Here is a 13,609-nt window from a genome sequence, read left to right as displayed (position 1 = left end):
GCTCCTACCACTTTCAAACTCCTTGACCCTGTCCATCATTGTGGGGTGCATCTGGCTATTGGTGCCTTTCGCACTAGTCCTGTTGATAGTCTCCTCACAGAAGCAGGGTTCCCCCTCTACACATCCGATGGAGCCAACTCCTTGTTTCTTACGCAGTAGCCATTTGCCAATTCCCTGACCATCCTGTATACCCTGTGCTTTTTGCCAATTAGGGATGTCACCCTCCTAACACCTACCCATGGGTGGGATTGCCGTTTGGCATGTGTCTCACTACCCTCTGCCGGAATCTCCATCTGCACTCACTGGACTGTGCCCTGTGTCTTTCATCCCATACCCCCCCCCCTTTGGATGGTGTACCACTATCCTTTACACTGATTGTTCTAAGACTACTGATAAGGTGGGATATGCTTTAACATCTCCTTCCAGCTTCGAGTACCATTTGTTGCCTGGATCACGTAGTGTATGTACAGCAGAGCTTCTAGCCATTTACAGGGCCCTCCTTTTTGTTTCTCAGAGGCCTCTCTCCATAGTGTTTTAATTTGTTCCGACTCCAAGAACATCCTTCAGGCTATCGATTGATGCTACTCTTGTCATCCCCTGGTCTCTGCCATCCATGACCTTTTCTCTGCTCTCAAGTGTGCTGCCTGTTCAGTCATCTTTCTCTGGATCCCGAGTCATGTGGGAATACCAGGGAATGAATTGGCTGACCGTTTGGTTAGAGAAGCAGATACTTACCCCATTTTCCTTTAACGATTCCAGCTGCAGATATGCGGATCTATGTCAAATCTCTCTTTGCCCAGCAGTCGAATGCCATCTGGAGCACTACTGCTCATAGTAATAAACTCCGCACAGTCGAGGAGTCTACTGGGCTTTGGGGCACTTCTTTCCGCCCCTCTCGGAAGGAGTCCACTGTTTTATGTCATTTACGTAGTGGCTATACCCGGCTCACCCATTGTTTCCTCCTACGTAACGACCCATCCCCACAATGTGGTTGTGGCGCCAGACTGACGATATCTTACATATTGGTGGCATGTCCCCTTCTTTCGACCCTTCAAGCAAAGTGTAGTCTTCCTGTTTCCTTAAATTTAATAGTAGCGGACAATCCACCGATGGTGGTCCTGGTCCTTGGTTTCCTCCGTGAAAGTGGTTTTTATTTCCAGATATAAGGTTCTCCTTTCGTCTTGAAGCAGGGGCAGGTTGGTTGTGATTAGGACTCCTTTTGCAGTCATCACAGTCTGTGACCCCATGACCAGATCCCCTATTTCCAGTTTTTGTATTTGGTCTCACCTTTTATGCTTACACTTTGTGTGTTTCATGTTCATTCTTTTATAATGTGACTCCTCTGACTGAATCCGTACACTTTTAGCAGACTCTTTATTATGTAACCCCCTTTGGAATCGCAAGACTGATGACCTCGCCATTTGGTCCCATAATCTCCCAGTCAAGCAATCAATTAAAAGACACAGCTGCACAGTTTGGGATTCCGACAAGCACACTGTCGACAGTAATCAAGAATGGAGACTGCATGGTTACCACAGATGAAGGGACAGATCAGAAACAATGAAAGAAGGGTGACTTCCAGATTTAGAAGAGTATTTAATACAGTGGTCCCGACAACAGAGGAACAATGATGTGAACATTGGTGGAGTTATTTTGAAAGAAAAGTCAGATTATTTTGCAGCAGTGTTGGGTACAATACATTTTGTGAGAGTAACACATGGTTAGATAATTTTAGGAAAAGACATGGTATTGTCTTCCACAAAGTGCCAGTGTATATAGCAAAATTCGTGATGAGTGAAAATTATAATTGCAGAGGATCCTTCAGGATTACAAACTGGATGATGTTTTTAATGCAGACAAACTTGGACTTTTTTACAAATGTCTTCCGGACAAAACTTTGACTTTCGAGGAGAAAAATGTCATGGGAGAAGCCGAATAAAGACCATGTCACCATTCTTTTAACAGAAAATGTGACCAGCACATAAAAACTCAAGCCACCTAAGAAACCGCAATGTTTTTCCAGGTGTAAGTTGTTCTCTGTGTGGAGTACTGTACGCTGTGAACAAGAAAGCGTAGATGACTTCAAAAGTGTTTTCCAACTAGTTAAATATTTTTAATAGGAAAATCACTTAAGAAAATCAAAAAGTTGTCTTGTTTGTGGACAATTGCAGTGTGCACAATGCTATCTCTCCATTAAAATCTCTGGCAGTACAATTTTTGCCACCTGTGTAGAAATTGTAGCCTTAGATCAAGGAATAATCAAAAACGTCAGAGAAAACTGCAGGTATGAAGTGGTTCAAATGACAATCCACAATATTGACGATGACAACCCTAAAAGTATAAACATTTTAGATGCGGTGAGAAAGCTATATAAAGTGTGGAGAAACATGATGGAGGAGCAAAGAGTCATCAGTTATTTCTGAACATGTGGATTTTCGACAAGAGATGAAAATTAGCAGCTGGTGGGTTTAATACTTGAGCATGTAAAATCTTAGTTTGATTCTGCCACTGGTTTGTGGGGATTTTGATTAAAGCTTTTATTTTATACAGTATTTACAGGAGACACCCTGTCAGTATCCTAGAGTCCAAATGGGCGAAAGTGGTGACTCACTTTAACACCATTCATGTTCGTTTTGAAGATTTCCTGGATGTGGACAGTGATGTCACAGTAGCAGGATCACTAACAGAAGCTGAGATTGTTGATTCTGTGAAGACAGTGAACGCAAAATAAGGCGGCAATGATCATGAAGAGGAAGGGGAAGAGGGTGAGGGGGATGTCGAAGAAAGCACTGGCAATGATGGCCAGGCAGATCAAACTGGCCTTCAACACAACCAAAGTGTTTGTGGAGAAGTAGGAGGTAGAGGATAATGTGTTCTGAACTGTCTTATTCATAGACAGTGAAATTGATTCACAGGTGACCAAAAGTTTAAAGCAGGCCAAAATTATGGATTACTTTTAACTTCTGGAAATTTTTATTTATGTACAGTGTATTCTGCTACTGAATTTAATTTATTTATGATGAATGTTTTATTTAAAACTTACAAATTGTTTTCTGTTTCAAAAGAAAAAAAATATGCATAACAATATATCTCAATTTCTTCTTTGTGTTATCAGAACTAAATCTAGGCGTATATCACACATAAACGCAAAAAAAAAGATCACAGTACAGCAGCACAGTAATAAAAGAAAATCATGGGTTGTAAACAAATTCACCACCACCACCAACACCACCCTCTCACCCTGCTCCTCCCCTCTCCTTCCACCTGGAAACCTCATTATGTTGAACCCTCAATATATAGAATGAATTCTGTCTTCCTTAGAGATTCGATGTATTGAGGTTTGACTTCATGATTCCACCCAAGAATTACCATTACTGTTGATCTTTAACTCAGTTAACTTCAGCAACAATGAATCTGTCTAGTTGTTCATAAGAATACTATAGCAAACTTAAGATTTTCATTGGAATATCAGTTCTCCAGCAGATATTATCAATAGTGTAACACTGAATAAATATGTATTATATGAACCCATTTTAAATATTCTTAATCCTCTGCATCCAAAGAAAGAGCTGGAAATCACCAGTCTGATGGGAGAAATGTATTTCTCTCCCCCTCCCCCCCCCCCTCCACTCCCCCACCCCCGCCCACCCCACCCCTACCCCCACCCACACCCCTTGTGGAGTCTGTTATGTATCGAATGTGCATTGAACTTTCAGCTGTTATTTCTTTCATTGCAATAAGGGAAAAATGTATATTTCTCAAAGGAAACTACATACAGAAATAACATATTAAATTTGTAATTTTATCTATAGCCAATAAGTATTTCAAAAACAATTCAGTTTAAAATTGAGTTACTCTCATACATCATTCTGAATTACTGCAAATCTAAACAGTTAATTGTCTCTCTAGATATCTGTGAAGACCCAGAACTCCGAGAACGCATCCTTCAGTTACGTACTGAACAAGAAACAAAACGAATGCAAGAAGCAAAGAAGGGTCGTGTAAAACGTTCACAGTCAAATACGCGTACACAGTCTGTGAGAAGAACATCCATCCGTGATAAAGTTCTCACCACAAAGAAAGACGCTGTTGAAGAAGCTAGGTTGAGGTTGCAAGCCCGGGAAGTAAGTACAATGATCATATTTACTGTTGCTTATTAATCCAATTGAGTAGAGAGGAAAAAGTAGCTGCTAGTTCACTTTTCAGTTGATTTTGTTTGGTAAAAAATTCAGCTTATTTCTGCAATGATCTGGTTGTATAGGTGTTTGCTCCTCAACCGGATGATGGGGACTCACGTGCAGCTTCTGATGTATCAACAGAAAACTTTGTCAATGGCAATGTAGCACAAGAAATTGTGCCAAATGCTGCTCGACATGCACCTGATGGCAAGGATGATTCTAGTGGAATGACTGCTGTTGTAGAAGCCCAAGATGTGAAAGGTCCTCCATCAGCTCTAGGTTTGAATTTCTCTGTTTACCTATGCCTTTTGAAATGTTTAAAAAATTTCCATTAATAGAGAATTCCATGTGCATCATATTCCTTGGACTAAAGAATTAACAATTAAAATTTTAAATTACTGTGGACTTGTATGTCATTTATTGGCTTTTTTTAATACTATGTTGGGCTAAATCAGTTTTAGTAGTTAAATGCAAATCAGTACATTAATATTTTGTCAGTTACTTCATGTTAAAATTGCTTAATGGGAGGAAAATGGTATGAATACTGATTCACAGTGTCAATTATAAGTCATCAGACCACAATTTTCACCTCCAAATGCAGATAACATGCACATGGATGCTTTTTCGGATTACATAGGGCTCAGTCTTCACAAGCAGCTGTGCAGTGTGCCGAAATCTAATTTTAGCAGGAGAGTAAACTACATATAATAATTTTTTGTATTTGTTGTTTCTGTTTTTTCCATCGGTGTAGCCAATTGCTTGTCCTCTGTGGTCCTTTGTAGGTGTACAGCAAGATTCTATAAACATGGGTCATTTATGAGGGGCATTCAATAAGTAATGCAACACTTTTTTTTCCAGCCAATTTCGAAAAAGTGTGGAATTTTTTGTGGGACATCGTGGAATATTCCCACTTCAATCCCAATAGTTTCAGGAAGTGTTGATAGGTGGCAGCACTACACATAGCCTTCAAAATAGTGTCTGTAATGGAGGTGTATTCCAAGCAGAGAGCCGTCATTGAGTTCCTTTTGGGAGAAAACCAGAGCATCTCAGATATTCATAGGGACTTGCAGTTTGTCTGTGGAGACCTGGCAGTGAACAAAAGCGTGGTGAGTTGCTATGTGAGCCATCTATCATCATCGCAATAAGGTTGCGCAACTCTGTCCGGTCTCCTGTGTGCCAGCTGGTCACAACAGCTGTAACTCCTGCAATGTTGGAATGTGCAGACAGACACTCTCATTTGAGGTGACTGGTGGATCACAAACATCTCACTGCACTGCTGGACGTTCCTGTTGGTAATACTGACAAACTTGTCCACCAGTCGTGGACCTCAAAAGTGTGTTGCACTGGGTTCCTCACTACCTAACAGAAAATCATAAAGAGCAATGAAGGACCATCTGTGCAGAATTGCTTGCATGTTACAAGGCTGATCGGGACAATTCTTTGTTGAACTTCATCGCAGGTGGTGAAACATGGGTTCATAGTTTCAAACTGGAACCAAAATCACAATCTATAGTATGATGCCACACCATCTCTCCTCTGCAGAAAGAGGTCAAAGCCATATTCTCAGCTGGTGAAGTCCTGCCCACGGTCTTCTGGGACTCTGAAGGGACTATTCTATTTGATGTCCTCATCCATGGTGCTACAATAAACTCTAAGGTGTATTGTGCTACCTTCGGGAAATTGAAGAAACAACTTCAGCATGTTAGTCACCACAAAAATGTAAATGAGCTCCTTCTCCATGACAACATCAGTCCTCACAGAAGACTGCACATCCGAGAGGAGCTCACAAAACTTCATTGGGCTATTCTTCCTCATCCGCCTTACGGCCCGGATCTTGCACCATCTGACTTCCACCTGTTTTGCCCAATGATGGCTGCACTCAATGGGGAGAAGTACATGGATGATGGGGAAGTTATTGAAGCAGTAAGATGTTGGACCTGATGTCAATCAGTAGACTGGTACCATGCGGGCATACAAGGCATCACATTGAACAGAGATATCTACATCTACATTGATACACCACAGTCCACCTTATGGCATGTCATGGAGGATGTCCCATACCACTACTAGTCATATGCTTTCCTATTCCACTCACAAATAGAATGAGGGAAAACAACTGTCTATATTCTGTTGAAAAATAGGGTTTTGTAGCCATAAGAGTGGAGAATGATATTTTGGAATCCTGAATAAAATCAACCTGCTTTCAGAAAAAAATGCGTTGCATTACTTATTGAATGCCCTTTGTAGATTAAAGGTATTTAATGTGTATTCTTTGCTGGGTGAAAATTAAGACAGTTTATATGGAATCCAATAACGTAGGTAGTGCTCTGATATTGTGCTTTACTGTCATAATTACAAATAGACAGAATACCTGGCCAGAACCTACCTTCAGTGATCCCAATAGACACACATAAAAGTACAAAAACTATCTTTGCTTTCCGAACTATTATTTCCTTCCTTAGAAGGAGAAGAAAGGTGTATTGAGGAAGGCTAGAAAGGAGAAGTTAGCCACTCAAGACACTTTGCCTCCCATCGTTCCCACAACAGGTGGCCCCCTCTCATCATGGGGACTGAGTGATCTGTCCCTCTTTTATAACCTCCCCGAGAAGGAATTGATTTCCAAAAATAGGATATTTTTTTATACCTTTAAACTTGTCTGTCAGCAGTATTGGGATTTCAACTCCAAAAGGTGCACTAGCCAACCATACTGTCTCTTTGAAATTGTGTGTGCACTGTTCAGCTGTTGTACCTATTAAAAATTTATGGTGTTCTGGAATCATTTTTCCTGCACTAGCCAACCATACTGTCTCTTTGAAATTGTGTGTGCACTGTTCAGCTGTTGTACCTATTAAAATTTATGGTGTTCTGGAATCATTTTTCCATAATAAATGATAATGTGGGACCTGTGGGAAACAACATTTTTGTTTGGCTACTACACCACTGTCGGTGGTGGAAGGTAGCTGTCGCGTATGTGATTCACTGCAGGATTGTCCGCCATTTTAGCAGCAATGGAACAACAGAGCATTGTGTTTTCCCGTTCAATATCTTTATTGTAATTGCTGAATGTGGTATACAACAGGGCAGGCATTTCATCACTAATTTAATTGCACAACTACACGTATCAGTACAGTTTTGGGAACAACAGGAAACATTCTTAAGAAGCAGTTCTCAGGACCCGATAAAAAATGAGGACACATGAAAATATTGCCCCTGTGAAAGAGCTGTCAAGAGGCCAGAGATGATTTGCCATCATCATGCACACTGTCTACAGATGAGCCATGAGTATGTGATAAGAAAGTTAAGTTTGGTTTTAAAACTCTATGCATATAAAATACTGGAGTTCCAGCAGATCTAAGTAAGACTTCCAACAATAAGAAGACTTTTCTGTGCATATGCAGTTGATCTTTAAAGACAGTCCAAATGCAATACTGCTTATAAGAGCACATTTTCACTTAAAAGGATCTATTAACGAAAGAACTACTATTTTCAGGCTACTTAATAGCCTCATCTCTCTCCATTTGTGACTGTGTTGCATGCAGTACACATGGCCTGTGCCAGATTTGTGGAAGCTATGGATGAACATGAGCAGTGTTTATTTTCAACAGGATAATGCAACATTACACACTGAAAATACATCCATGGCACTTGTGTGGAACATTTTATCTGGCTGCATCATTTCAGTAATGTGCCCTGGTCACCAAAGTCATCAGATTTGTGTTGTGGGGGTGAAAGAGTTTGTCTTTGTTGACAAAACCTAAAATTTAATAGAATTGAAAGCTGCCATCACAGAATAGATAGGTTTGATTGACAATTGCCTGCTTCTCTGAATTGTGAGTAACTTGTAGTAGAGAGCTTAAATTGCATTCAAGAGAATGGCCATCACTTGGCTGATATGAACTTTCGTAAGTGACCCTGTAAACAAAATAGAAGATATTAACCCATGATTTTGGATAAATAATTTTTCATTTGAAAACCAACTGTTTCCTGTAGGTCATGCTGTATTTAGAGCTTCTGAATGTTCAAAATATATAGTTCACGCCTCTATGTTTGCTTCTGTTTGTATGGATTACTTGAATACATTTTATTACTAGTGCATAAATTGCAAGTGCCAAAATATTTCATAATCACAATGTATTGTATTTGTTGCATTATCTTTGAGAAAACAGAAATAAAACTATTATTACAAAGGATAAATTATGTAAGTGTGCTACAATTTATTTTCAGAAATACCTGCAGAAACTAGTTACGTGACTGAAGGAAATGGTAAAATAAACATAAACGTCACAGTGACAATCAATGCAGGAACATTGGCTGACTTAAAGAAACAACGAGCACAGATTAGAAACAGCAGTCCAACAGAAGTGACTGGTGGTTCTGCACCACTGTTACTATCTCCTGCATCAGTGACAGGATCTGACATGCTACTGACTGACAGCTCTGCCTCACCACCTGTAAGGCGTTTCACTGGTAACACTAGTGAAATTGTTGGTGATCCACGTACCCGCCGTTGCTGCATAATCTCATAAGGAATGACCTTGTGTGTTTAAGCAGCAGAGAGAGAGAGAGAGAGAGAGAGAGAGAGAGAGAGAGAGAGAGATTGTGATTGCATTGTGATGCAGAAATATCTGAATGTTGTGTTCATATGCAGCTGTATTGATGTATTTCAAAACCAACATCTATTTTTTTAAATGTTATTTATATTACTGTTACAAGAAATTATACACAAAAGTTGAATACTTGTCATGGTATGATGTTAATCTAGCTGTTCCGTGTGTATTTACTGTTGTTCTTGAACATATTCATGTTTACCTGTTTAAGGAAATAATTTTTACATGGAAGAAGAATGTGTTATAAGAGGTTACTGATTTTTGTACGTGTGAAATAGGGATGCAAGAACACATGATGTATGTTCTTTAGTAATTCACATCTTTCATTCACTTTATGTCATCTCATCTCTTGAAACCCGTTTGCCCTTTCTCAGTAACAAAGTCATGATCGAGTAAATGATGACCATTAATTAATTAGAACATACAAGAGTGCAAAATATCTTAAGTGACTTTCAGCTATACTCTTCAGAGTAGAAATAACTGTATACATCAGTAGGAGAAAATTATTTTTGATCTTTTAAACAGTATGTTTAAGGTACCGAAAATGATGGATGTAATTAACTGCAGATAGAAATATTAATTTTCAAGTTTTCCTGCAGAACCAGGCCTTGGACTCAGGGCCATGTGCAAATATCTTATTGGCAATATTTGTGTTATTTAGTTTGTTGCCATCATCAAGTAGTACCGAGATTACTAAAAAGTGCCCCATATATTCACAGTGTAGTTAGCCCCTCCCTTGTACTGCGTTTGATAATCTGTACAATTCTTGTTGTCTGCAAATACACCTTGTATGGTCCATTAACATATTTTTTTAATGTATACCTCAAGTTGTTCTACATTCCTGAAGGTTTTCCTTCTTGATGAATGAATGAATGAATGAATGAATGAATGAATGAATCAATCAATCAATCAGTGGTGTGCACTGTTTGTTTCCTACCTTCTCATCCAGGTTTTCAGTAATCATTTCACTCCTATAGCTGGTGGTAAGATTCCAGGCATTCACTTTTCAGTCTGATTTAGATATCTTGTTGTTTCTGTATGAAGACTGCTCACACTGCAAATGTATGGTGTGTAGGTAGTATAACGGCAGTCTGTGCATAGTCTAGTCTGATTCAAAGTGCCAGGAGTTGAGAATGTTAAAATTCTCAATGTGCTCCTGAGTGTTGGAACTGGCATTAAATGCTTATCCATATTGATCTTAATTTATGCTTCTGTTGTTATAATTAAAACAGCTGGTCTCTTTTGCATTGATTGCCTTATTGTTGAACCTAAAACCTGCCACAACTGCTATCCTACTGGGCTATGTGTTTGCTAGCAGGTTGTACAGAGTTGGTGTCCAGCCTCTCTATTAAGAAGCTTTTCTGTCAGTTTTTATTCTATGGTATCCCTGATTACGGTATCTTATAACTGTCAGATGTGAGCCAAAATTTGAGTCTCATTATAACTTGTCTCATGTTCTGTCTCTGATGACTGTGCTGCTAATAGGACATTAAGACTGATTTTCCTTCCTTCATCTCATGTTGTAGTTGAAGGCAATGCTCTGCTACAACCTATTTGCTAGACACTATGAGGCTCATGTGTCTTTGTTGTCTTCCTCATCACCTAGTTTACTCTTTGACATAGATTAAGCCAAATTCACAAAAAAATTAATAAATTCCAATAAAACAACGAAAACAATCAATTATTGTCAAAATAATTTAACTGGATAGATAGAAAATCCTCTCACCAAGCGTTGGCAGAACACACACATAAAAAACAGTTGTGATTGGAAGGCTTTTGGAGCTGGTGGCTCCGCCTTCAGGCAGAAGGGTTGAAGGGGAAGGAAGAGAGGAGAAGGAAAAGGACTGGAGAGGTCTAGGAAAAGGGGTAGATTTTGGTAAAAGTCACCCAGAACCATGGGTCAGGGGAGACGTACCACACAGGATGAGAAGGAAGACTCACTTGGGTGTACAAAAATCTGAAATTTGTTGCCATCCTTGTGAATGTGGTATGACCTCTCTTAGACATACAGTTGGAAATACTGAGATCTCATATGCAGGATGTCAAAGGCTCACAATGAGGCTGGGAGTAAATATTGTGTTAGTGAAACACACACACACACACACACACACACACACACACACACACACTCACTCTCACTTTAATTAATGACTTATGTAGATAGAGAACAAACATACACACTTGTTCATTGTCTTAGCTAGAGATGATGTACATGAGAGGAAGGGATTCTAAATATCTTATCTTTTACACTGATTTATTTCTGGATTTTAAATTCACAGTGAAATAGCTGGATATCACATCATCAAATGGCTTTTAACTTCATGCCCATATAATTCCAAAGTTTCTTAAGATAATTTCTAGGTGGCAAAATATTTTGAACGACTTACTATAATAGAAATATGCCTGTTTCCTCTATTTAAAATAAGGAATTTTTCAGAGAAAAATTTGTCTATTTCTTTCTGCTTAAGTTTGTCATTTTTTCTGCAATCTTGTGGAAACTTTTGTCTTGGTAATTTCATGATGGGGTGTAGTAGTTTTCAGTGCATAGTCATTAGACTAAGGAAATGTGTTTTGTTATGTTTAAGTCAAGAACGTGAATCATATACTCCTGAATGTGAATTTTCACTTTGTGTACGCTGTTGTGAAAACTAGATCATAATCAGGATTTGAACATTTTTCCTGTGTTGTGGGCCATGAGAGATATCTAAATAGCTCACTCAGTAAGAGCTTTGTCAAGGGCAAGAGGAACAGATTAAAGTAAAAGTGCAGTGCACAATTTTAACCTACCAGGAAGAAGTATGACAGCATTCCTTACTGTAGAATGAAAGATTTAGTTCTCATAGACTGTTTTGTACAGGTGGTGTAGTGGTTTTCAATGCATAGGGGTTAGACTAAGGATACTTGTTTTGTCACGTTTAAGTCAACATCATGAACAATGCAGATCAAAGCTGCATTGTAGAGTATGATGTGTCATGAGTACATTAGGCTTATAAAAAGTAAAAATTTGAGTTCCATACTCAGTCTGGCACACAATTATAATCTGTCGCAAACTTTCATAAGAAGATCAGACAATTTTTTACATAAGAAATTTCATAGTTAATTTCAAGGTATTGGCATTAAGCTGCTAGTGTTATTAACATTTTAAGCAGGTTCCATTGCCTATTTCTAGTACTAATCTGAGAAATGAAATGAATGTGATATCTATCTTGGTGAGGGTACTTTATAATTTCGAGATCTGTAACCACAGAGAAAAATTTGCAAGACAGTCATCATAAACAGTTACATGTTGCTGCAGAAGTCTCACACATGGTTGCAGCTAAGATTTTTTTTCAAGCTGTGTTTCCTTGCATGGTTTTCGCTGTGCTATGCTCACTTCCATAGAATGTCAGATGTTAATAGAAAGAAGTTATGAAGGAAGATTAACATATTTTTGTAATGCATAATAAGGTATAACTATTATATTAATTATATCTATCTGTCTAATATATCAATGATATGGTTATAATAGAGGGAAACATATATCTAAAAACAAAGATTATGTGACTTACCAAATGAAAGTGCTGGCAGGTCGACAGACACACAAACATACACACAAAATTCAAGCTTTCGCAACAAACTGTTGCCTCATCAGGAAAGAGGGAAAGACGAAAGGATGTGGGTTTTAAGGGAGAGGGTAAGGAGTCATTCCAATCCCGGGAGCGGAAAGACTTACCTTAGGGGGAAAAAAGGACGGGTATACACTCGCGCACACACACACATATCCATCCACACATATACAGACACAAGCAGACATATTTTTAAATATGCCCAAACTCTTTCTCTTTAAATATGTCTGCTTGTGTCTGTATATGTGTGTGTGTGAGAGTGTATATCCGTCGTTTTTTTCCCCTAAGGTAAGTCTTTCCGCTCCCGGGATTGGAATGACTCCTTACCCTCTCCCTTAAAACCCACTTCCTTTCGTCTTTCCCTCTCCTTCCCTCTTTCCTGATGAGGCAACAGTATGTTGCGAAAGCTTGAATTTTGTGTGTATGTATGTGTCTGTCTGTGTTTCTATCGACCTGCCAGCACTTTCGTATGGTAAGTCACATCATCTTTGTTTTTAAATATATTTTTCCCACGTGGAATGTTTCCCTCTATTATATTGATGTCTAATATATCACATTTATGCAAAGTTTTAACACAATTTTTTGTCACTATGTTTTGTTCCCAGTATGTTAAATTCAATCCAGTTTTATTTGGATATGGAACCTTTAACTATTAAATTATACAGACATTTGGTAATAATATTTACAGTCAAAAAAACTGGACATAAAAAGTGACCTTTCTCTTTTAATCAAATTAAGCACAAAGGAAAGTGGTGCACTGGTTATAAGGCCATGATTCCCATTCGGGAGAAGCAGAAATCAGATCACACAAAATTTAGGTTTTCTTTCGTTCTTTTGTAAAGGCCCTAGTTGATTTCCTTCTTCATTCTTGTCCAATCAGACCTAATGCTTCATCTGCGACGACTTCGTCATTGATGGGATGTTAATCCCTAATCTTTCTTCCTCCCCCTGGAAAAGAACCACTCAGTTTCTCTATTGCTACTCTAAACAGTTATGTTCTCTTTCTGTATTTAATTGAAGCTAAACTGGTGTTATAGTGAGGAGATAAAGTAATGGAACTTTTAAATAATGAGGTAGGAAGTTGTGGAGATGCATTGAAATTTTTTTTCAGCAGTCCCTGGCATGTAAATTCTCTTTCATTGGTTGTTCCATCCTCCTAAGAGAAATTTCTCATTAGCTGACTTACGTTTCATTAAGTACAGTACATTAAATTATATAT

General features: G+C 38.6%; 1 protein-coding gene across 1 annotated transcript in view; it reads left to right on the top strand.

Annotated features, from left to right (window-relative positions):
- Nucleotides 1–8,797, top strand: part of LOC124788215 (protein phosphatase 1 regulatory subunit 16A) — an 80,720-nt gene extending 71,923 nt beyond the window's left edge. The window contains exons 8-10 of the mRNA XM_047255394.1: nucleotides 3,910–4,124; nucleotides 4,262–4,457; nucleotides 8,403–8,797. Of these exons, the coding sequence (XP_047111350.1) occupies nucleotides 3,910–4,124; nucleotides 4,262–4,457; nucleotides 8,403–8,704 (713 nt within the window). The 3' untranslated portion in view covers nucleotides 8,705–8,797. The remainder of the gene's footprint in view (nucleotides 1–3,909; nucleotides 4,125–4,261; nucleotides 4,458–8,402) is intronic.
- The last annotated feature ends 4,812 nt before the right edge of the window (nucleotides 8,798–13,609 follow it).

Source organism: Schistocerca piceifrons, chromosome 3 (assembly GCF_021461385.2).
Source record: "Schistocerca piceifrons isolate TAMUIC-IGC-003096 chromosome 3, iqSchPice1.1, whole genome shotgun sequence".
Lineage (NCBI taxonomy): Eukaryota > Metazoa > Arthropoda > Insecta > Orthoptera > Acrididae > Schistocerca > Schistocerca piceifrons.
The sequence above is the reverse complement of the archived record's forward strand: the minus strand, read 5'-3'. Positions and strand labels throughout refer to the sequence as shown.